The 25,577-nt window shown below is 36.9% G+C and overlaps 5 protein-coding genes, 1 long non-coding RNA gene and 1 pseudogene across 6 annotated transcripts; 2 read left to right on the top strand and 5 right to left on the bottom strand.

Annotated features, from left to right (window-relative positions):
* Positions 1-210: 210 nt before the first annotated feature.
* On the bottom strand, positions 211-1,725 carry LOC103954484 (aspartic proteinase CDR1-like). The gene has a single exon (XM_048568304.1). The coding sequence runs from the start codon at positions 1,723-1,725 to the stop codon at positions 211-213; it is 1,515 nt and encodes a 504-aa protein (XP_048424261.1).
* A 1,393-nt stretch (positions 1,726-3,118) lies between these two features.
* LOC108867730 lies at positions 3,119-4,521 on the bottom strand (annotated as a pseudogene).
* Positions 4,522-4,582: 61 nt separating this feature from the next.
* Positions 4,583-7,778, top strand: LOC108868234. Its single transcript, XR_001954348.2, has 3 exons — positions 4,583-6,432; positions 6,556-6,624; positions 7,516-7,778. It is a non-coding gene; the product is annotated as an uncharacterized LOC108868234 (long non-coding RNA).
* A 6,127-nt stretch (positions 7,779-13,905) lies between these two features.
* Positions 13,906-15,336, bottom strand: LOC103954483 (aspartic proteinase CDR1-like). The gene has a single exon (XM_018649191.2). It carries the CDS (start codon positions 15,334-15,336, stop codon positions 13,906-13,908), a length of 1,431 nt encoding a protein of 476 aa, XP_018504707.2.
* A 1,018-nt stretch (positions 15,337-16,354) lies between these two features.
* LOC103954389 (probable prefoldin subunit 4) lies at positions 16,355-18,263 on the top strand. The gene is made up of 3 exons (XM_009366212.2): positions 16,355-16,511; positions 16,643-16,753; positions 17,870-18,263. Exons 1-3 carry the CDS (start codon positions 16,503-16,505, stop codon positions 18,128-18,130), a joined length of 381 nt encoding a protein of 126 aa, XP_009364487.1. The 5' UTR covers positions 16,355-16,502; the 3' UTR covers positions 18,131-18,263.
* Positions 18,264-19,165: 902 nt separating this feature from the next.
* LOC103954388 (PRA1 family protein E) lies at positions 19,166-20,309 on the bottom strand. The gene has a single exon (XM_009366211.3). It carries the CDS (start codon positions 20,105-20,107, stop codon positions 19,451-19,453), a length of 657 nt encoding a protein of 218 aa, XP_009364486.2. The 5' UTR covers positions 20,108-20,309; the 3' UTR covers positions 19,166-19,450.
* Positions 20,310-23,219: 2,910 nt separating this feature from the next.
* On the bottom strand, positions 23,220-25,147 carry LOC103954482. The gene is made up of 2 exons (XM_009366315.3): positions 24,303-25,147; positions 23,220-23,938 (listed from the first exon to the last, which is right to left on the bottom strand). Exons 1-2 carry the CDS (start codon positions 24,805-24,807, stop codon positions 23,859-23,861), a joined length of 585 nt encoding a protein of 194 aa, XP_009364590.2. The 5' UTR covers positions 24,808-25,147; the 3' UTR covers positions 23,220-23,858.
* Positions 25,148-25,577: the final 430 nt, after the last annotated feature.

The following is a 25,577-nucleotide window of genomic DNA, read 5'->3' as shown; positions in this document are numbered from 1 at the left end:
ATTGAATACACCCCCCTAAATTCTTTGTTTTTTTTTTCTTTTCATATTCATATTCTTTCATGAAGTAATTTCCAATCATCTCGTTTCTTCATTTGCACACTCTTTGTTTATTTCTAATTTTTGAATTAAATAAGTCAAGAAGAGAATCAATGGAGGTGTAAGTCGTGAAAAGAGTGTGTGGAAATTATTTTTCTTCTTTTGAACGATTTTCTACAATGAAAAAATTACAAATAAAAGAAAATTAAAAAGGCAGGTGTAAAAATAGGAAAATTGAATGACAGTAGAACTACTCTTTCCATCGCCACTACTCTTTCCATCTCCACTACTCTTTCTATCTCCACTACTCTTTCTGCAATCAGTTGGCTTGAAGGAGACCGTCATTCTTTCAAGGTCGAAACCGACCCAGAAATTCGACTGAGCGTTGCTTCCATAGATAGCAACATTAACGTCTTCACTTGCAACTTCGGTGGCATTCATCAACATAGAACACAACAGCTTATATCCATCATCTTCGGTATGGAAGAAGGCTTGTTCCGGTGTTAATTGCACTTTACCACCGCCGTCAAAATGCACTGTCAATGTCGCTCCTTTGAGATGATCCAACGTGCTTGTATTGTAGCAAAACCGAGTTCCGTTTTTCGGGTCACCTACTAGAACCGGTTTCAGATCAACTGCCTTCTTTACTTGTTCCATCAATTGGCCATAGAAATCCTGTGGTAGTACTGTCACTTGTGTTCCAGAGTCAAGAAACATGTTCCCTTTCGAAACCGACCCCGATGAGTCAAAAGGCACAAATGTGTTTCCAACACTGATTCCTTCAACTGTCACATGATATTGGTACGCGTACCTGTCGTTTTGATCCTTAATGATCAAAGGCGTCGAAACCGCTCCTTCACCAGTAACCTCACTTCCGTTCCCAAACCTTAACGTGCCTGCAGCATTCGGGTGATCAGGGTCGAACGGCACGAGACAATGGGAGAACTTTCTGCCTCCGACGTAGGGAGCGATTTGAGAAACAAGTGATGTGTTCCCAAGGCCAAGCCCTACCATTCCCATTTGATTTTCAGAAAAATTCTCCCCTGTGTTGTTATGTCCACAACCAAACACAACATCTTTGAACGAAACCGGCTTGCCTGATCCGGACACCAGGGTAATCGTGTCTTTTGCGACTACTCCATGTGTCTTCGACTGGTCCATGTAAACGTAATTGTAACTGCAAACATTTTGATCACCACTTCTTGAGCATGAGAAATCATCAATAGTAGCATTACATTCTGGCGCATAACATGGGATGATATGATACGTCGAGGATTTCCGCGGGTCGAACATGGGTTTTTTCTGCTTGTAGCATCCTGGACACGGCTCGCATTGCGTCCATACGAGCGAGCTGCCAGTATCAGCCACGGTGTAAATATCAAATGGCGGAGTTCCAATTGAGAGTTTCATAACGTGTGCACCCTCACCGTCTATGATGTCCCGTGTTACTTCGGATTGTGGGGTGTTTTGGTCACCGGCTGGTCCCATGAGACGCCGAAAAACTTTGTTACGATTGTATAATGGCGAATTTGGGGAGTTTCGGCGAGTAAGTGGTATGCTAAACCTGCCATTAGTACTAATACCACTGCAAGCTGCTACTCTAGATGTAGCTGAATTATGGCACAGATAAATTAGAAAAGTGATCAAAATCATATGATTGTATAAAGCAATAGTGCCTGCAGCTGCCATAGGAGAGCTTAGGAGAGGGATTTAGATTGAAGAAGAAGAAAAGTACTGCAAAGATGGGTTTAATAAGAAAGTAGCTAGCAATGCTTGTTTTTAGAAAATTTGCATGGGAGAGGTTTTCAGGCCACGCTTTTCTGGTCAAAGCATGCATGCGCAAGAACCTCGTTTCTTTGGTTTCAAGTTCTTTTTTTGGTAATCAACTTTTTTTTTTCTTAATATCACAGTAATAATAATATCCATATTAATTACATTTTACATGAGTAAATACTTGGCTCCTGGCTTGGAATATTACTGGGTCTTCTGCCATCACCACCGGTTGATAAAACCAAGAAGATCTAATCTTAGTCCTAGGTGGCATAGAAATTGAACTTGAGAGATTTTTCAGTGTGTTCAGAACACAGCCGGGTACACTAAGTGTCATTATAAAGTGGTTGGATACTTAAAAAAAAATTCAACCACTTGTAATATAACATTTGATGTACCGGACCGTGTTCTAAGCACATTGAAAATTTTCCATTCAAAAGGAATTGAATAAGGATACAAATTAAAGCAAGAGTGCATATGTAAGTGAATATGGCTAAGAATACAAAATAGAGCAGGAAATAACTTAAGTAATTAAGAACATTAATTTATCCATTCATCCGATCAAGGTCCTAAATTCATTCCCCGCTTACACACTATCGATGTCTTGCATGAAAAGAGGATATAGGAAATGGTAATTTTTTGCATGAAAAAGAGGATATAGGAAAAAGTAGGGACATTGAAAGTTCGAACCTACTTATGTCAAAAATGCATTCTTTGAATGGTACTTTATTCATAAGAATGAACTTTTTTAAGAAGTTATACGGATTTTATAAAAGTAAATGTCACGCTCCGCGTGTTACGACATATGGAGTGTTTTACCTCTTCAAGAACGAGAACCACCATACTAGTCCAAAGAGCAGAGACTAGCCGTGGAGCTTGTATACAGTTTCTCCATTGGAGATCCATAAGGGCAAGTGAAAAAAAGAATTTATGGAGTACGTCTGTAAGCTTATTCAAGCAAGCTTTTGTAGTTTTTTATTTTCCATCCAAATATTGGGAGAGCTTCGAAGTTCAACTCCGCCCGGTCTCGTTATTAAAAAGCACAAAAAAACTAGTTACATTTTGGTTTTGCTGTTGTACGTCTTATATTTTTGGTTGGCACATTAAGTTGCGACTTAATATTTTTCTTGAAACATTATATATGTGCAGGTGAAATGTTTCTTCGTCATGGGATGCCTTTTTTGATCTCCAACATCCTGGAGGCAGGAAGGCGGACTTAGGATGCTAGTTAAAGTACGTTTTAGCATTAATCATAAAAATGTCTAGTTTTTGGAAAAGAAATGCTTACGTAAACACCCATATGCTCCTTCAACTAATTGATTCTCAAAATTACAATCAAAATAAAACTGAAAACGTAGTTGAAGAAATAAGAAGTATGAATAGCAAAAGCACTATTAGGACTAGAACTACTAGTACTGCTAGTTTTTCTGCAATCAGCTGCCTTGAAGGAGACCAACATCTTTTCAAGATCAAAACCGATCAAAAAATTTGACTGAGCATAGCTTCCATAGAGACCAATTCCTTCACCTATGGTATGACTCGAGTTAAGCATTCCAAAGCAGTGTAGTTTATGTTGTTTGTTTTGATAGAAAGTTTGTGCCGGTGACAGCTGCAATTTAGCACCGCCGTCGAAATGAACCGTGAATAATGGTGCTTTGAGATTCTCCGTGGTGTTGTAGCAAAGCAAAGTTCCAGACTCGTCATTTACTTCGACTGGTTTTAGTGACGAATTCATCGTCTTCTTTACTTGTTCTACCGATCTGCCGTAAAAATCTTGTGGCAGCATTGTCACTTATGTACCCGAGTCGAGATACATGTTCCCTTTTGAAACCGAACCTGATGAGTTAAAAGGCACAAACTGTTCTCCGACGCTGATTCCTTCAACCGTGACAAAATATTGGGTTTTGCAATGTTTGGTGATTAATGGAGTCGAAACTACACCTTCACCCGAAACCTCACTTCCCCTTCCGAAACTCATGATGCTTGCATCATTGGGGTGATCCGGATCAAAGGGCACGAGACAATGTGAGAATTTCTTGCCTCCAACGTAAGGAGCAAGTTGAGAAATAATCGATTAATTTCGTTTTCGCCAAAGGTTTTCCCAGTATTGTTGTGTCCACAACCTATCACAACATCTTTGAACGAAACTGGCTTCCCGGAGCTGGATCCGAATGTGATTGTCTCTTTTGACACCACCCCCTGCGTTATTGAATCATCCATGTAAGTGTAATTGTAGTTGCAGACCTTTTGATCATCCTTTGAGCATGAGGTGTAGCCAGTGTCATTAGCATGACTACATTCTTGTGCAGTACATGGAAGTGTTGCGTATGATGGGGACTTTTTCGGATCAAACTTGGGATTTTTCTGCTTGTAGCAATTCGGACACGGCTCACATTGCGTCCACAACATCATACTTCCTGTATCCGCCACTGCATAAATCTCATAGGGTGGAGTTCCAAGAGAGAGCTTCATAAGTTGTGCACCCTCACCACCCTCCTTGTCAAGCCTTAGTTTTGATTGTGGGGTACTTTCATCCATACGATGTCGATAAATTTTATGATTATGATTGTAAAGTGGTGAATTTGGAGAGTTTTAGCGAAAAAGTTTGATACTAAACCCGTCATTAACATCAGAATTCACCACTTTTATAGCTGAACTATAATATAGAATTAGATAAATGATCAAAATCATAGTCACTACATCTGCATATGCCATATATTACATTCAATTTCAGGAAAGAAGATGTAAGAGAACAGAGAAAGTGTGCAATTACTTTAGTCTAAAGTAGGAGGGAAATTGGCACTATTCATATGAATAGTGATTTGGACCACATTTCAGTTTATTTTCAAAATTGCCACTCGGCTGCTTTTACCCAACTTTCTCAATATTTACAAAAATACCACCCAGCCTTAAAACCCGATTTCCACCCTCTGCATCTCAAGGTTTGACTCGGGGACAGAGAGGGGAGGGGGACAAACCGGCTGACAAATTGGAGAGAGACGATGGCTCCCCATTTTCACTCGGAGACAGCTGGGTCTCACTGTGCGGAGAGGAGAGGAAGGGGACAGAGGGAGTGGAGAGGATGGGGATAGAGAGACTGACAGATTGGATAGATACGGGAGCTACGGGTTTCCACTGACTGACAGAGAGATTTAGCTAGGTCTTCTGCCAGGATCCTTGGGATTTTCTGCGATTTTAGAGAAGGATGAACAGGGAGAGAGATACATAACGAAAAGCATGCGTATGTGCATTCGTTAGGGTCAAGGGCTTACGCACAGAGTCGGTGATGAGGGGATGGGCGAGGGAGGAATGGCAGGGTCTGCGTTTTCATCTTTCTCCCTTCATTCAAAAGGTCATGAACTCTTTTAGATTAATTGTTTTGTTTCTGATTTGCCATTTGCTTTGTTAAAATTGCCATTCATATTTGGTTTTTTCATTCAAATTGCAATGCATGTTAATAATTTGTTCGGTTGGGTGCTAGGATTAAGTCTCTGTTTTTGTAAATTAGGCCTTTGCACCGATATAATTTCTTTGTTTCTCCATCAATTTGTGTATAATTCATCATTTTTCAGTTTAAAAATTGTTACAGATTTTATGTTCCTTCATTAAAATTGTCATAGATCTTTGTAGATTGTTTAGGTCACCTTAGATTCACTTTATTTCAGTTTATTTTTTTTAATTGTTGTTCACTGTTTGATTTGCCATTCCATTTATTAAAATTGTCATAGATATTTTTTCCTTCATTAATGCTGTCATAGATATTTTATATTGTTTAGTTAACTATTAGGGTTTCCTCTTTGTCTTTTGTAGGTTGTTTAGTTCAGCTCTAGGGTTAGCTGGATGTTAAAACTTATCCTACAACCTAATCCATTGTTCTAATAACCATAATGTAGATTAATTTGGGATGCTCCACTACCCATAGGCAGTAAGCTGTTAAGTATATCAATATTTGCATAAGATGAACCAACATTTGACAAGTATAAGCAGCTGGACCAACACAAACGGAAAACACCTAAATTTACAGCAAGATTAATGGTTGACCGAAAAATTAAAAAATTAAGTAAAAAAAACGTAAATTTATACAGTTTTTTGTTTGAAATTATATGTTCACTGTTTGATTTACCATTCCCTTTCCTTTATTAAAGCTGTCATAGATATTTCAAAATTTGTTTGCTTAACTATTAGACTTTACTCTTAGTCTTTCTAAATTAGGAGGCTACACTGTTTATATTTGTGTTTTTCAGAATTTTTTCCCTTTGCTTATGAGGGAACAAAATTAAGCCTACTTTTTAAGTTTATTGTTTTTAAATTAGGGTGTCTAGCCTGTTTAGTTCACTGTTAGGTTGATATTTCTGTATTTATAAACAAAGGGGTTGCACTGTGCTCATTTATGTGTTTTTTCATACTTTCCTACTATTTACTAATCAACAAATCAACTTCAGCTTCCTTTTCCACTTCACATCATTCTAATATCCATATGTTGCTAGGTTGTTTTCCGTTTCTTGCTTCTTTTATATTTCTGAGATAAACTTTTGATTTGATTCTTGATATGCATGTAGATCCAACACAACTATACACATCAAACCATCCATTCACACAACAGCCACCAAACAAACCATTAGTGAGGTATTTGTCTATCCATTTTAAATTTCGTTTATACAAAGTAATTTCTAATACAAATCTCTTTACTGTGTTTAAATACAAACTCTTTTTCCCTCTAATTTTTTCCTATGTGATGTATCCCTGCAGCTCAAACATACATACTTTTTTCAGAAACAAAGAGTATCAACCACTGGAATCTGGATTTCCTAGCAGCAGGTATATGCTTACCCTTTCACTCATGGATTGAATTTGACCCCCTCCACCTATTCATATTTTTTCATTGAAATTCCGTCATTATGTATTGCTATTTAATTGCTCCTTTTGGGTTTTCTTCAAAGAAAATTTTTGAACATCATCTTGAGTGACCTAAAGTTCAAGAAGTATAGGTTTAGGTTTTCCCAGAGCTCAGTTTTTATTTTTTATTTTTTTTAAATTTAATTAAGAAAGTATGTGTTACATATTAATTCTTTCTCTCATGGATTGAATTTGACCCCCTCCACCTATTCATATTTTTTCATTGAAATTCCGTCATTATGTACTGCTATTTAATTGCTCCTTTTGGGTCCCTCCAGGTTTCTATCTTTCTTTCTTACCTTGCAATTTGTGTTATCCCCTGTTTGGTTGCTTAATGAAATAATTCATGCAATTTTGGATTCTTAATCTCATATGGATGACAGTAGCTGCTGGTTTGAACTTTGAACTAAGAATTGATGCAGTTTTGGATTCTTCATTTCTTATGAATAATCCAATAGAATTAATACTGAAAATTTACCAATGGATAACACTTCAAAGTTGATTGTATAATATAGTTGTCTTTACTCTATAATAATTTTGAGTTTTCGACATATCTGTGTGTGTGTGTGGAATGTAACATATCGGATTTAGCTTATACTGTGCATAGTTTTATTGTTTGTTGTTATCTGTGCTATACCATTTCTATGCAGGCTCTGAAAGTTATTCATGAGCTTTATAAGCACTTTCCATAATTTAACCAGTCTGTTTTGGGTTCTTTTTCGTTAGGTCATTAGCTACTGATTAATGGAGAAACGAGGACCATGCCACTGATTTTGGGTTTTTTTCTAATCTTCTGCTTTTGGGGTTTTGCAGGGAGTGCTGATGTATCTGAGAACCATCATCTTTTCCTTATTCCGCTTCTCCCTGTGCATTCCAGTTTGACTGTCTGTCATAAAAAAGGTCAGTTCATCTAAATTCAGCAATTGACTCTCAGACTCTCAATCTGATTTCGTCTCCTTCTGCTGATCTCCTCCATTCCCCTCTTCTCTTTTTGTTCCGTAAATTTAGTCAACTAATTCGATTATTCATTTTTTCTGATAGAACATTTGCGGCTCCACGAAATATTCAGTTTTTGCCTGATCATTGTCAAACACTGTAGCAACTAAGTTTGACAAAATTTATAATTATGGGTATTGATTGCTGGAATTTTGATGGTAGTGTTCCAGATTTACTTGCTCATGATCTTTGTATTGCTTTACTGTGAAAAGATGGATACTTTACTGCAAAATGTGTTTAATTTAATGGAGATTTGCTAGGTTTTTTAATACAATTAATTGGATAATGGATATTGGAGATTTTCTCCAAAGGATTATAATTTATATAGAATTTATAAGTTTTATTACTTTCGGCTTACTTTATGTTTCGAATTAGTTGGATTTAGCATTCTTCACAACCTTTGATGGGTGTTTAATTTCTAATTTTTGTTCCATGCATTGTTGATTTTCTTTGATATTTTTGAATGCCTTTATATTTGCTTGGTCCTTAGGATCTAAAGCATTTTGCCTTTTGAAGAGCTGCACGGAAAGTATTAGGTACCCTTTTCTTTGTTGTGTTTTTTTTTTTTTAATTTCTAATTTTTATGCAAGACATGAAATATTGTAGGAATCAAATGTATGATTGTCACCAAATGTATATATCTTTTGTGGTATATTATTGGTGACTATGGTATGCATAGTTAGTTTTCCTTGCTCTGTTTGAATTTCTCTCTAATTTTCTATACTCTTCCTTATCTGCTATGTTGTTTGTGAAAATTTGAAATAACATTTATTAATCTGTGTTTTGAGTTGTGATTTTCATATTTTACTTCCAAGTTCTGAGTCGTTCCTTCTCCCATGGTTTCTCAACGTTTGAATATGTAGCGTAATGCCCTATTGCTAGACATTCTGGCAACATAGGTGGTTATGTTGCCAGACAGTGCATATGGACCACACATTCTCGCAAAAGTTTACCTTATCAATGGTTTAGATTTATAGTTTGGCATATGTGATCAAACTATGATTCTGAACCATTGATAAGATGGGTGTTTGCTTAACATGTTTCTTACAGGGCAGGGTATACATGTGTTCTTTTTAAAATATATATATATATGTGTATATATTTACTGAGAGGAGCCTCAATTGCAATGTTCTAAACTATCTCTCAACTTATTTTTCTATGTTTTGTGCTTTTTATGTTTGCACTTAGATCGATGGGTTCAAACCCTTGAATACAAATTTATTTGGCAGCCTTTAAAGTTTTTGACTTTTTGGTGCTCTTTAATACATATTTTCTTTTGTTTATCTAGATTATAGTTTTTCCTGCACACTTAATCCTTGCAATTCACAGAGTTTTTATTGATCCTGCAATTGTTCTTAAGTTATCTTTGTTGAGTAGAGGCTATGTTCTGTGGGTTTTAGGGTTTGGGGAAAATTTTGAGCTGCTTTGGTATTTTAATGTTTAGAAAAAATTTTGAGATTCTTTAATGAGATTTTGGTGGCTAACATTCTTTAGCTAAATTTTTTGTGTCTCTTGGTTGCTTTCTGCAATTTTCGCTTTTGAGAAAACCTAATTGCAGGTTCTTCTCTCTCTCTGTTAAGTTACCAGTAGTAATGTTTTTCCTGCACTCTTAATCCTTGCAGTTCACAGAGTCCTTATTGATCCTGCAATTGTTGTTCTTAATTATCTTTGTTGAGTAGGGCATATGCTCTGTGGGTTTTAGGGTTTGGGGAAATTTTTTAGTTGCATTACTATTTTAATGTTTTGGGAACATGTTGAGATTCTTTAATGGGATTTTTGTGGCTAAAGACTCTTTAGGTAAATTCCTAGCTATTTACTGGTTGGCATCCATATCTTATAAATATGTTGGCCAAGACATATGTTAGCTTTCATTTGTTTTTTCATTTTCATTTCTTATAATCAGAGTGTGTGAGTGCAGTGTCTATGAGTATAATGTGTGTGAATATTTAATTAGCTCACAGATTTGTTGGTTCAGTTCAACTACAACCCTGATGAAGTTAGTTTTACATCACAAACACATATATATATATATATAGAAGTTTAGACACCTTGGCAAATACCACCTTTTAGTTATTTTCATGGTCTGTTTAGTTGGTTTTCATACTCTAACCCCTACTTTTGTAAACTAGATTGTGCGTTTCCAGTTGTTAAGCATGATAGGATGGTGTTACCTAAACATGTAGATATTGCATTGTTTTTGTGTCATGTAGTATTAACATTCTATCTCGCCTCTTAGATAATAATACAAAGACATTACGTAAACTTTTAGTTAGTTTTCATGAGACAATTTCAATTTCTTTGCTTTGTTTGAAAATTGGTGTGTTTATCTTCTGGACACTTAATCAATTTAGCTTGCAGTTTAACTATTGCAGTTTTTATGTATTTTGGTTTTACCTGGATTCCATTTCTAGAATGAGCATGTGTTTCTCATTGTATCTAGAAGTTATTTCGGTTGAAGTAGCATGTTTAACATTTGTACTCTGAAGTTGCGTAATTTTCCTTATTGTCTTTTTTGGATCGGAAAATTTTAGATGAGAAATACTGGATGATATATGTTTCTTCGGTATGATATTTGCATTACTATCTCAGATAAAGTATATAACTAACCTGCTAAATTCTACAGATAATACTTGCAGAACCTGCAACTAATGCCTATATTATATTACTAATTGGTATAGCTTTGCTACAATCCCTGTTTCAACAGTGTGTGTTTACTGCTAATAGAATTTCGCTATTGTCTCTGAGGTATTATTTTCATTGTTGTTCTGTGAGTTAGTGCTAATCGATTTGCTTTGTTTCCGATTTTCAGAAAGTTAGATCGATCGCTGGAGCACTTGGCCCTTTGACTTTTGAGGTATATTAATTAACACTGGTTTCATAACAGTTCTTACATTTTTTTTTTTGACATTAGGATTAGATTTAGCTATCTAATTATAGCGTCCTTTTCATATATATATATGCATATATATATATATATATATATGACCGCGATAACAGTAGAATTTGAATATATATGACTGCAATAACAGTACAATGTGTGATTGTTACGTCATAAGTTAGTGTGATGTAACAAATATTCATGCCATCAAACCTAAACTGAAACATAATAATAAAACGCAGTTGTTTGCAGTTAAACAAGAACAGCGTAAATAAACATGTTGTGCGACGACTGATTCCAAAACACATTTTAACAGCTTTATCCAGCTGATAATTCATAACATTATCAAGTATAAAAGACTGGTCGTCAGTTAAACCCTTCTCAGATTTACCCTTTCTTTGTTGCACTTTCATGGATTTAATCCATTCCACCATCATAGTTTTTGTTACCTTTACAGTTTCCCCATGCTTTCTGGAATGCGTTTTCAATCTTAATAATATCTGCTCTGTTGCTTCGAATTATCAATGGTTTCAGTTATTTGCTTTCTTTTCTTCTTGGAAAGCATGACTGTGAAGTTTTATCATTGAGTTTCACAGACAAACATATTAAACTTTTCAAATAGCCTTTAAATTTACCCTATATATTTTTCCTTTTCTTTTTCTGACACATGTTCCCATGCTGACAAACAAAGTATAATAATCTGTATGATGCCTTAATATGGTGGATTACCTTAGCTGCTAATGTTCCGTCACTGCCTTGCTTTATGCATGATCGAACTAATTTACTTTTGAATACATGCTTTTTTAGATCTTAGTTTTATTACAATGTTGTTACTGTGATCTCTACTGGTTCTTTAAATGGTTTGGTTTTTCAATCAGTTAACACTTTTTTTTTAAATTGAAACAACATTATAGTTCTAAGCATAATCATCTGATTAGTCTCCCCTTTAGCATAATTTCTCGAAACCATTTTCTTTGTGCCATTTGTAGAAAGAGGGGTCTCTTTCAGATAAAATTTACCACATTTGGTTTAGGAATTGCAAGGAGAAATAAAGAATCTCCGACCAAATTGTGCAAGAATTTAGCCGGGATTTGAGGGTTTTAGTTCAGGGTTTGTTTTTTGCGATTTACACACACACAGAGATAGAACAAAGGTGAGCGAGAGAAGGGAGGATTTTATGCAAGGGTTAAAGCGTAGGGGTAAGGAAAGGGTAAGGACGCATAATCAATTTGACTACACGTGTAATTCATAAATTGATATTGTCTGAATGAGTTTTGGCAAGTATATATACTTAATGACTAAGTGTTTCTAAATATTAAACTAATGGAATTTGGATGCCATCATTTCTATTTATGATACATATAACAAAAATTCATCGGTTTTGGTTCGAGTATCATGTAGAGAATTTCTTGCTAATTGAACATGTTTGGTTTTGAGTTTCTGGATATAAAATTTACTATAAAAGGCTCTGTCTCTTTAAAATTTTGACCATTATTTTCTTGATCAAAATAGAGAACTTTGATTGTTCTATTTCTACATGACCTATATTTTTCACATTGTTGAATTATTTATACTATTAAGGATGATTAATATGGTTGTCATCAAAATTATGGTATGTTTTATTGTTTGTCCCATTTGTATGTAAATTCAGCGAATTAGGGAAATTTTCGGCTCTGTGAATTCAATGAATTGCCTAGATGGACCCATAATTAATGCAGTAATAGTTGATTTCATTTTGGAAAAACTGTTGTTGGCCAAAGACAGGTTATGATGTCCCATTTTGTATGAACTATATGTCAATGATGATAGATTGTAAGGTAATTGAGGTTTCTGCAAACAATAACTATTAATACGAAAGGATGAACCGATGCCGGGCGTACTGTTAATTATGTATAAGACATTCTTTCTGTGATGTTGGAACCCACAATTGGGATGCATTTAAACTTAAAGTATTATATATATGGGTGATTTTGTTCTTTTTCATTTCTTTCATATGCACGCCTACATGAAAAACATTTGGTCGCGTTTCTTAAACTATGATTTATATTTTTTGCTGTAGTGCGGAAGATATCCACTCTAAAGAAAAGTGAACAATGCAATCTCCATAATCGACTGTTGCAGGCAGTTCTACATGTTTTTGGCTATCAACATTTTTGCTTCAACAACTGCGTGTTTTTTGCACATTCGTGCTTGGAAACTTAGATGCTAGAATAAGAACAAAACAGTTTTTATGTTTTTTGTCAACTACAACATGTAGCTAACCTAGAAGATATATATTTTATCACCTTGACCACAAGGGCAATATTTCTGTAAACTATATTTTACTTCTATTTCTTCTATTTATTAGGAAATCAAAACGTTCTGTTTCGTCCTGTTAATTGTACAATACAATACAGTTTAAGGTGATGCATTTAAGTCCCGCAGCATCGCGCGGGCATTTTTCCTAGTTAGTGCTAAAATAGAAGGTGCCTAGGGTTGTGTTAATGGCTAAAAATGCATTAGTAACCCTTGGAGTTCTTATTCTAATCTTAGAAAGGGGTGATATTTTTAATTTTAGAATATTGGAAGAGGACACAGGGGCCACGTTTTTGTGTGAAAAGCTGCATGCCACTTGTTTTATTAGGTTCTGCTGTTACTGTCGACCCTGGTCAAAGCTTGAACCTCATTTTTTGGGTTTTCAAAACTTTTGACTTCTCCAGGTCCATATGCCATATGGAAAAAATCTATTTGAACTTAAAATATTAAATAAAATTTACAAAAACTTAAACTTTGAACACGTTTATGATTCATTTGTATGAATTTCTGATACATCTGGGATGGATTCGAACACGTGCGTGTTAATTTGTGTCTATTTTTAAGAATCCCATTGATCTAGAAGTTGTAAGGTTTTTTAGCTAAAATGATCTTTGATATTGGCATAATTTTTTACTTTGATCATTGAGATTTAAAATCGATATAAGTGTTCTTAAGATTGTTCACCGTCAATCATTTTGATCATTCAGTGAGAAATATCCTTTAAATTAAGGATATTTTTGTCAAATCAATCATTCTCCTTAAATTGGTGGTTTTTTCAATTTAACAGAGATTTATGATGAAATGACTAAAATGATTGATGATGGATAATCTTAGGGATCAATTCTATATATCGATTTTAAATTGCAGAAACCAAAGTAAAGAGTTATGATAATTTCAAAGACCATCTTAGTTAAAAGCGTAAATTGTGCAGTTACTTAAATATGACTTGTCTAACATGCATGCAGAAATACACTAAGTAAGTTGAAAAAGGTAAATAGAGAAAATATTCACAATACACCATTTTTTCTAATTTTCTAGAAGGTCAAAATTACAAATAAAAGAAAATTCAAAACATAAGTGGAGGAAAAGGAAAAGGGAGTAGCAATAACACTGCTAGTACTATTTGTACAATCAGTTGGCTTAAACGAAACCACCATTCTTTCTAGGTCGAAACCAATCCAGAAATTAGACTGAACATAATTCCCATAAACAATAAAATCATCACGAGTGACATAACTTGAATTCTGCATTGCAAAACAGAAATTCTGAAACTCTTGGTGGTAGAAAAAGATCTGATTTGGTGTCAACTGCAACTTAGCACCACCTTCAAAATGCACGGTAATTTTTTTCCCTTTGAAAATGTTCTTGTTGTTGTAACAAACAAGTGTCCCAAAAGTTGGGTCCATTATTTCATTGGGGCTCATCGCAATCTGCTTCTTCAACTCCGCCACCAAAGGATCATAAAATTGTTGAGGCAAGTACGTGTTTGGTGTTCCGGAATCGAGAATAGTATTCCCTGGCAAAGCCCCATTACCGGATGAATTGAAAGGCACAAACTTGTCTCCAACGCTCATGCCTTCGATCATGACGCGATAAGCGTTATTGTCAAGCTCGGAGATCAACCGCATTGAGACCACCCCTTCACCCAAAACCTCACTCCCATTCCCAAAACTCATCTTGCTTATGGACGTGGGATTTGCATGGGATGGAACCAAACAGTAGGAGAACTTTTTGCCTCCAACTGCAGGGGAAATTTGGGAAATAAACGACATGTTTCCAATTCCAAGCCCTACTACTCCCATTTGGTTCTCCTGAAACGTTTCTCCTGTATTATTATGTCCACAACCAAACACAATATTTTGTAAGGGAATTGGTTTCCCGGATGCGGCCTTCAACGTGATTGTTTCTTTCGCAAGTAATCCAATGGTAGTTGCACCGTCTACGTAACTGTAATTGTAATTGCAGAGCTCTTGACGATGATCAGAAGATGATGAGCAAGAGTTAGGGCCAGAATCTATGAGTAAATTACATTCTTGTGCACCACATGAAACGTTCCTATAAGTTGACGATTTTCTCGGGTCGAACTTGGGATTTTTCTGCTTGTAGCAATCGATACACGGCTCACATTGCGTCCATATTAATGTGCTGCCTGTGTCTGCAACCCCATAAATATCCACAGGTGGAGTTCCGATGGAAAACTTCATGAGATGCTCGCCATCAAAGTCGCGTCTCACTTCTGATTGCGGTATGTTTGGATTGGACGGCTTCAATAGACGTCGAAAACGATTGCTTAAGCTCTTTGGAGGAGATGTATTATGATTGTAGAATGGTGAATTTGGCAAGTTTCGGCGAATGAGTTCGACGCTGAATCCGCCACCATTGACATTGTTTGCTGATGAAGAACATACAAGATAAAAGAAAAGATTAATAGTCACTAGATGGGTAGTCTGATGTGCAAGTGCCATGAGTTTTTGCTAGCATGCATGCAATTTTGAGGCAAAGTTAGGTCATGAAGTGGAGAACTCTTTCCAGAAACAGGTGGTGGTAAATTTGCAAGAATGGCTAAAATTAGATGATGTTAGCTACAGAGTTTTATGTGATTATTTTACTGGTGGCATTTTTGTTACCACTTGTTTTCTAATTGGATGCAATTCTTCAGGTCAATCCCTGATTTCTTGGGTATTTTTGAATTTAGACACCAAAAACCTTTGACATTTCTTAATTTTGACAAAACCCTGATTTCTACGGTCTTGTTTTATTTCCCACCAAATTAGGTGGAAAGAGATCCTCTTCGAATCTCTCTCTTCAAAACTCAGGAATCAAGTGATCTGAATCTTTAAAATTTGATCTAACAGTTCAAAATTATTATAGCTTTTAAAAGTTTTTACTAACTTCTCTGTTTTTAACTATTGGATCAAATTTTAAAGATTCGAATTACTTAATCTCCGAGTTTTGGAAGGTAAGATCTGAAGAGGATCTCTTTTCAGATTAGGTCATGCATTGGCATTGGAATGGGCTTCTTCAAGCCCTAACATAGTTTGCCCAGATGAGGCCGAAGAAAAAGGTAACTCTAAAGTTAGAACTATTAGGTCACATGATAAGTGTTATAGAAAAACTTCACTAGTCAAATTACAAAAACAGTATTAAAGAGATGGGCATTTGGGCTATATTTGGAGAACAACTCTCTCAATACATGAGGTCATGTGATAGGCGTTGCAGGAAGATTTGAGACGACATTTGGAGAAAAGAACTTCCTTATTGCGTAAGTTGCCTAATGAGTGTTGTAAGAAGAAATATTGAAGTTATATTTGGATTAAAAAAAATACCCGTCGCATGAGTGTTTGTAAATAAATATTGGTGCCATATTTAATCATTACCGAAAGTCATGTGATAAGTGTTGTAAAACTATATAGGTAAATTGTCAATTCATCACTAAAAGTTCCAAATTTTATTTTCCCATTTTTACGTGGAAGGCCCACAACTGTATTTGTGTTGTTAACAGCCCAATTCGTTGACTAATTAGGTATAAGTACGGAAATGCCCACAGTACCCGCTTGAGTTCTTGACAGACTTTACTCTTCACCGTTCACTGAGCTTCTTCATCGTGTTCGTTCAACGCCTTGAATCAAATATGCAGCAGGTGAATTCGAACCCTAATATTTCATTCGCATAATTAATGTCTCTGTACTTATTTACTTCAAATATTTCCGTGCAAAAAGTTTTGTTATTTATATTTCTTCAACTTATGAATTTTTGGTTTTGGGGCAAAAGGGTGGAGGATCTGAGACGGAGGTGACATGGGAGGACCAGCAGAACATCAACAAATTTGGCAGATTGAATAACCGGTTTCACGAGCTCGAGGACGAGATCAAATTTGCCAAGGTAATTAATTTCTTGGCCTCTTTATTTTGTTTTATATTTAATGGGATTTTGTTTTGATTTGTTGCATTTCTTGAGATGGGGCTGGAAAATTCGTCCAACCACGATGTAATTTTGGCTCAAATTTCATGGGTTTGGGTTGCTTAGCTTTTTTCTTCTTGTTTTTGTTTAAAGATCAAGTCTTTTTGTTCCTATACTTGATGTGATTGCAAAAATTTGTAGAATGCATATTCTGTTTGTGTCTTGAATCTGATAAAATCAGAATTGCACTTGTTTAAATGGATACGTGTCGACGGTATATAGAACTTGTACCGTGTTTTGAATTAAGGGTGCGGGAAGAGAGGGCGATTGCAATCTGAAAGTGCAAAACAGTGAAGAGATAAGCTAACTGGCTGTTTATTGATTAAATGAAAAGAAAAGAGATGGTACCGATTGCCTCATTGCTGCTAAGCTAAAGGCGGATTGATTTGTTCGTTAGTCTTCTAGGTTTTACAGGATTGGTTTATCAAATGCCCTGAAAGCAACCAATTTTATGTTGTACAATTGGCAGTAAGTTCAGAAAGTCGCCTCGAAGAAGGTTGATAGTGGAATTGCATATGATTCTATGGTTTTAGTGGATGGTTTAACATGAAAAAACTTGTTGGTCGGCGTGGAATGGGGTTCCTGATATGTGCCAACTTACTAATCATCAACTTTATCCAGTAAGCCTCCGTGCCAGGATTTTGTGTTATGATAATTTTACGTGTTACTTTATGTCAAAGTTTACTTTGGCACCATTGATTTTCCATGGAAGGATAAAGGCTTATACCTGACTGTTCCATTGCCCGAGTCTTGTGAACTTGGTGTACGTTTTCTATTTTCCTTGGGAGTCTTATCGTAGATCTCTAGTCCATTGAGTAGTCGGCCATTACTTTGTGACATTAATTGTTTTTGGATATTGCCTTTCTCCTCTTAAACTTTTTAAGAATTTGTATCAGGTTGGCTCTGAACACTCAGTCATAGGTTTTACTTTTAACAGTTGGACTTCAACGTCATTTCTATTGACCAGTGCGTTTATTTACTTGTTATCCTGGTATTTTGTAAGATGTGCCTTCATCTTGATCCAATGTTGCCGTCCAGGAATCAAAGGATAATCTGGAGGATGCTAGCAACGAGTTGATTCTGACTGACGAGGAGGTGGTCCGGTTCCAGATAGGTGAAGTCTTCGCCCACGTGCCAAAAGAAGAAGTGGAGAGCAGGATAGAAGAGATGCAAGAGGCGACGAGCAAAAGTTTAGCGAAACTTGAAGAAGAGAAGGATTCTATTCTAGCACAGATGGCCGAGTTGAAGAAAATTCTGTATGGAAAGTTCAAGGACTCCATCAATCTAGAGGAGGATTAAAAGCGTGGCTTGTGTTTCCGTAGTTCTGTTTCCCGGATGATTTGTGGTTGATACGAATTTCGTTATTGAATGTTGTTCTGAGAAGGAATTGTTCACTTATATTTTTAATACATGAAGAAACTTGTTCCTACCATGTGGATGGTCTCTCTGTCTTCATCATCTTTATTTCAGAAAATCGATTAAGATTTTGCAGTAAAATCGATTAAGATTTTGCAGTAAAACCTTGAAATTCGGCAGACGTTAGGTCTGTTAGCTAATGTAATGCGCCCACTTCTTGAATTACCTGCCACATGGTGGCCAAGTTTTGACCAACTTTCAATTTTTGGCCAATGAACTTGTAGCTCAAATGGTCGGATTTCTAACATGCTTAAATCGAGGATTGAAGTACACAAATAATGTTTCACTTGTCTTGAAAACTTTGAATCAAAGTTGTGGTGGTTCAAATGCCAAGACTCAAAATTGAGTTTTTGCTATTTCCAAGTTCTAAACTTCAAAAATTGAGTTAAATTGGATTATGAAATTACAGGAAAAGTGACCATGTCAACCATTTGACAAAGACCAGTAAAACAATATCAAAATTGAGAGAACATTAGTTAGTATAATCACGTGATTGGTCACGCCACTTTTATAAAATAACTAACCCTCTTAAGGTACCATTCAGCTTCATATAGTTACAGTTCTCAATACACGGCATCTCACTCCTTGTGAAAGTGCCCAACCAAGCACACCATCAAGCTTTTCTATTAAAGTTCTTCTCAAACTTGGATGCAAGCATTAAAAAGAAACTTTGACAGGACTATCTGACAAAACCGTTTGTACGACACCTCTCCCAAAAATATAACTTCGGTCATACCCAATACGAAAGCTACCATAATCAGGACAGTCCTACTGACGTCTCAAGATTGAGAGAGACTAAATATACTCTTGCTACTTAATTCGGTCATGTCCATCAGGAATTGTACAACATCGCCATAACATTTTATCGTCAACTGAACAACATTCAAACGAAAATTCTACGTTACTCTGGAGTATTAATGAAGTATAAAATACTCTTAATATACTAGAAAACACACCATAAACTGTTACATAAGTAGTAGTAGTAATGAATCTTTACCGACCATTTGATATCAAGCAAAAACAAAATATCAAACACCTTCCCACTGCAATCGCTACATTTTCCCCCTACAATTTGCATAACAGTCCTCCAAAAACCAAAAAATTCCCACAAAAATCCCAATTTTCCCGGTGAAATAATATCCAACCCCCTCAGTAAAATGTAAATCCGAATTATCCCGGAAACCCGATTTAACCGGGTTCAAATCAAATCCGGGTGTAAGTGGTCGGCAGGCGTAGGGACTGCTGGCTGGCAACAACCGAGACCAACCCGTTTTCCGCGGCGGTCTCCTCGTCGAGAAACAAGTCTTCCGTGACCCGAAACGCCGCGTGGAGCCCAATAATCACGACGGCGACGATCAGCGCCACCAGCACATTTAAACCCACGTGAGTGAATACCAGCGCCACGACAGTGACAAATCCCAGTGCGACGGCGACGACCCTGTCGTCGAAGCTCTGGTTGAACAGAACGACGGGGGTCGTGCGGAGGAAGTAGAGGGCGAGCCAGGCGACGAGGATGATGAGGAAGACGATCATGGAGATCGGGTGCCAGAGGAGGCTGAGGAAGACGATGAAGAGCGCCGCCATGGTGTAGTTGACGCGGAAGTAGGCGGTGTTGCGCTTGCTTCGCGCCATGGCGTCGGCGTAGTTGGATGGGACGGAGAAGGAGGTGAGAGAAAAGAGCTCGCGCCATGGGCGGCGCGTCGGGTACACGGATTGGGAGGTGATAGTGGGGTACAGGGGTTGGGAGGAGGTCTGGGGTTTGGGGCGGGAGGTAAAGGTGAGATCTTTGGACGTTTTGGGGTCGATTTGGACGGCGGTGACGGTGGTGGTGCCGTAACTCGACGGTTGTTTTAGCGGCATGTTGGTGGAAATCCGGGAAATTTTGATGCGAGATCGGAAATTTGGGAGGCGGAGGGAGATTTTGACCTGGATCGATTGAAAGTTCGAGAATGTTAGAGAAAGCTCGGAAATTTAATTTATTTTAATTTTGCAGCCTTTCTGTTTTTAAAGTGAGAAAATTGTATTTTGTGTTGAAATACAATTGGAATTTTGTGTGGTGCCCTTCTGTATGAAGTCAAGGTTTCAGTTTTTTATTTGTTTTATTTTCTAGATTTTTTATTAAATTTATTATTATTAAGAAAAAGGAAAGCGTTCAAGAGGGAAGCAAAAAGTTTCAAACCCGAATCGCATTGATGGAAACCCAAGTTATGCACTAGTTTAGACCACAACTTAAAAGAGAGTGTTGGTGTAAATTTATTTTTTATCTTATTCCTTGGAAGATTTTATTAATCAAAAACACTAACTAAATGATTATTAGGTGTTTTTAATAAAAATTTGTTTTCAAAGGTGTTTTTGATTAATTTTTTTTATAAAAAAAAAACATTTTAAACGTGAGTTAAGTAGTTGGTTAGATCATCTTCAAAGGAGATGTCAAATTTTAAACCGAAAATTTAAATTTGAAAGCTTACATGACATTTTGACATATTTTAAACTTTTTCTCTCCAACCGGTATGTCAAATTTTAAACATAAAATAATAATTCATGTACTTTCTTTGCATTGAGAATGAAAAAAAAAAAAGGATAATGCTTTAAAGTAATAAAAGGTATTTAATAATTAATTAAAAAAATCTAAAGGTGCTGTCAAATTTGACAGCAAGGGGGAGAAGAGATGTCAATCTATGTTATACCACGTTAGATTCGGCTTCTCGGTTGGAAAATATGAATATTATCTTTTATTACCATTATTGCTGATTTAGACAATTTGAGATCTCATTTGGAGATGTTCTCGGCAAGCCTTACGCGAGTTAGACGGGGAAGAGCAATAGGCAAAAACGAAAAGGGTACAAAATGCTCAAAATATCACTACCACAAAATCACAAACATTCATCCCTAACAGAACTGAAGAAAGGCAAGCTACCGCAAGAACTACAGCAATCTCACAGTTCCTAATTAGAACAACACGCCACTCTCAAGAAAGAAGAGGAAACGATCTCAATCCGGTACAATCGCCGGTCCGCCTCCTTCGGAATGGTCACCTTAGGATACGAGCATCGGGAAAACTACGGTTTCTGTTTATCAGCGCCATGAAATTTTCGTCCAGCTTCAACCGCTTAGACTATTCTATGTAGAACAGGACCCACAGTCATCCAATAAATTTGTCTTAAGTATGGGAGTGGGAATGACCAAGAGAAAATCGTAACTGGTAAGTTGCAACACAACTGGGAAAATGATTAATGTTAGTAGCAGAGTAAGATGTATACTACACCTGTGTATATGCATCAATGGCCATCTGATAATCCTTTCTTTTGAAAGCATTGGTTCCTCTTGATTTTGCTTCTGCAGCTTTCTTCTTCGCTTCAGGTGTCACCTGAATAAGTCGTTAGACGTAAACACAAGACCATATAAATCTTAAGCTAATCATATATCAAGAATGCGCAAAGTATCTATAAGCCAGTATGGTACATTAAGTTACAGGGTAAAAGTGAGCACCTCAGGCAGCTCTTTCTTCAGGGATGCAGAGTCTTTTGACACATAAAGTTCCTTAAAATTTCCCACCGCTTCCTGAAAATTTCGACAAGTCAGAGTTAGCTTCAAGAATGGGAGCCAAATCCAGGGAATCCTGTTATGTTATGTTATGTGTTCACACTTCATATACAAAACATAGTTTATGAGGCAATATGGGGACAAATCTAAGCAATCCAATCATTATGTAGTTTTGTGGATGTATACTACGAAATGTCAAGATCTTGGTACCTGTTGTCTGCTTGTTTCAGATTGCATATACTCAAGTATGCTGTCAACCGTCCATTTTGGGATACTTTCAACTTTTGATGTCAAAGGAAAGAGAATCTCAACGGCACTGCGGTTCCCTCTTCCAGCTGCAAACTGTATCGGCTTCAAACCATCCTATGGTGCAACAAAAAGTCACCATTAATTTATGCGCCCCTAAAAGATCGAAAAATCTAAATTAGAAAAGAAGGAAATCACCATTTTCTAATATTAGGAAAGATAATTCATACGTCGGGATGTTTAACTACCTCATCAGTGATATTGGGATCACCTCCACCTTTTAACAATAACTGTAAAATCTGTGTGTTCCCAATATCAGCAGCAATGTGCAAAGGGGTTGCACCACCAACACTAATATTTACCTTGGCACCAGTAGGGATGGGCAACGGTCATGGACAACAAGATGCCGTGAAAGTTTTGTTAGAACACCATACTAATGTAAGCTTTTATGAAGATGCTTGTTTTACTTAGGTGCTTATTTGCTTTGCAGTTCTGCAGGGAAGGTTCCTTTGAGCATTGTCCTTTCCTGGTTAGGGATGTTGTCCTTCACATTTCTCTTTCCTAGATAGATAGGCACGGATTGTGCAGTTTCCTACCTTTATCTTGCAGACTAGGTATCTTGGCTTTAAAGGCTTTCTTGAGCTTGCAAGCCTTCGGGCAGCAACTCGACTATGTTTGCTGTTACCACTTTCAGGCTTTTAGGCCTCTCTTTGTTCTAGTTTTGTAGGACACTCGTTTTATGCAGCATATATTCTCTACAACTCTCTTTTGTGTAGGATTTGTTCACCTTCAGTTTTAATATTTGGTTCACTAGTTCTGGTAAAGCGTTCCTTGATAATTATATTAGATCGAAGGGTCTTCTTTATCTCACTGAAATATGTGGTGAGATTTGATTATATTATTTCATTGTGTGGTTATTTTTGTTTTGCAGCCAAATGCTGAAAATCCTTTGTTGTCACCTATTGCGGCTGATATTACGATATTTTTCTTCACAAAGATGGAAGAAGCATAAAGTCTGAATCATCCTTTCCATTTGACAAATATTGGTATGAAAAATATTGTAATTTATGATCATTGCAATACGTCTTTACAATTAGCATCTATATCTAATAAAAAGTAACAATTAATCCTTAAGAAAAAATAATAAGAAGTAACAAAAATTTCTAAGAAGAGTTCTATTTATTAAAGGTAATTGTTTCATATACAGTACATTCCTCCAATTCCACTTTCATATTTGATCGATGAGGCCGGATGTGCTACTGGTGTGGTTGCATGTTAGATGTCCCCAATATACATCATCAACTCTCTATGTGTCCCAACAAAGATATCTTACATGATAAAAGTGCTGTGCAGAGCACCCAAGAGAAATTTAATTGGATTATAAAAGTAATTAGAAAATTATATACGTTAATCCTCCAACCAAACCAACCAGAAGGGTCTGATGAGTGCCAATAGATCCTTCTAATTTGCAGTTTTTTGCATACATGCTGCTTAACATGTTCAATCTCTCTTAGATGGTAACTAGTAGCACAATTTAATCAAGAAATCCTTATTAAGCATAACCTTAAGCCGACCTCGATCGATCTTCTTCCTCCTCTCGATCTCCTTTCTCCTTTTTTTCCCTGTAGAATTCTCTCTCTCTCTCTCTCTCTCTCTAGAAAGTATAAATAGTTTCCTCTGTACAAGCAAAGCCATCTCACACTTCAATTTCCTTAAACTGCACCACTCACTCATGAACAAGAACAACCTCTTTTTTTCATGTTTTTGCTTTTGCTTTTTAGTCCTCTGTACAAGCAAAGCCATCTGATGATGATTCCACTCTTCAGGAAGACTGGATCACTGAACAAGCCACAGCTTGTGCCCAATGCCTCAATTTGGTCTTCACCTGTTCAGGATTATCACCTACAAATCCACAAGATCAAACTAATATTTTTCAAAACAAACAGTTCAGAGTAAAATACAATAAAAGTTTAAAATCTAAAAAACTAATTCTATGACCATCAATTGTCTACAATATCCATGCATAGTATGGTAAACAATAATATTAAATTCTCATATTTCATATTTTCTTTTATGAAATTCTCATATTTCATATTTTATGAATTGATAGTTTGATGATATTTTTCTTCACAAAGATAGAAGCAGCTCAAAGCCTGAAACATCCTTCCCATTTGACAGATAAAGTTCTAAAATATTGTGTATATTTATTGAAAAAAAAAAAAAAGTTCTCTTATCATACTTTTGTTATGATAGAAAGTCGTCATACCTGGACTGCATATCTTCCATGCATCGGTATCGCTCGTAGGGCTTCCAAACGACAAGGAATGTCCACCCATTGACGACGTAGAATGGCGGGAGCTAGCGCTATTCGGCGTGGACACGGGGCTCAGGGAATACTGGCGGTTGACAGCGAAGTAAAGGTCAAGAGCGGGCAAGGTAGCGCTCAACCTCTGACCTTCCTCCTCATTGAACCCAAACCCTAGCTCAATGCACCCTTTGAGTTCATGCAAGTCCTCGTCGGTCAGATGCATGTCTTCGGAGTCTCTGATCCCGTGCATCCTCCTCTCCTGGCTGAGAATCTGGCGCCGCCGCCTCTCCCAGGCGATGTCCCTAGGCGTCTCGCACATGGACAGCTGCTTGCTCAGGCGCTTCCGGTTCAACATCTTGGGTGGCACCAGCGGCATGTGCTGGAGCTCCTCGGAGGAGGACGAAAGGGATAGTGATGGCGACGATGACGACATCTTCCGTCCGTGTAAATTCTCGTCCTTCATTTTTACGTAACTAAAAATTAATTAAACAAACGATGAGGTTGCTTGATTAACCAAATGCATGCACGTACGTACGTGTTGGTGTATGGTATTGAATGTATGGTATAAGGTTTATGTATGTGTATATGTGTGTGTGTGTTCTTAATACGGAGGTAGTGGTGGTGACAGCGGCAATAGAAGGAAGCCGCCGCACCAACCAGACAAGGTCGGTCTTTCGATCTGAGTGTGGTATGGGGCCGGGTTGGAGGGTTGGGGTGGGGTGGCGGTGTTTTATTTCTTCCCCAAAAAAGATAATGAGAAGGAGAAAAGGATCAGAGGAATTTAGGGTTTCTGAGGTGCATGATCTCTCACCAACCCGACCAGCTCAACACAGATGTTGTGTGAAGGGCTTTAATGGGGACATCGGGGGTGGATGGACCTGCGGTGGCCACGCATATCCGTTGCCATTTCCACCATCCATTTCTAACTGTCACTAACCAAAACCCTCCCTAAATAATTTGTTAATTTTGGAGGGTACATAGCACGTACATATCTTCTCATATTCTGACAAATATCGTGTGCAGGCATGCTCCCTAAATTTATGTACGTTTTGTCCTTGGATTTAGCTGGTGATACTAAAAAAAGAATGATAACATGAGCAATGGTTACCTACCTTTGACAACAGTATCATTCTGGAAGTTACAATTTTTTAATATTGTGGATAATTAGGATTTTCCGACCAATTTGCTCATGGAGGACAATTTATTTATTTATTTCATATTCTGTAATTTTCT

Source organism: the organism of the source record quoted next, unplaced genomic scaffold (assembly GCF_019419815.1).
Source record: "Pyrus x bretschneideri cultivar Hongxiangsu unplaced genomic scaffold, Pyrus_bretschneideri_v1 Contig48, whole genome shotgun sequence".
Taxonomy (NCBI): Eukaryota; Viridiplantae; Streptophyta; class Magnoliopsida; order Rosales; family Rosaceae; genus Pyrus; species Pyrus x bretschneideri.
This window is presented reverse-complemented; position numbering and strand designations above follow the sequence as displayed.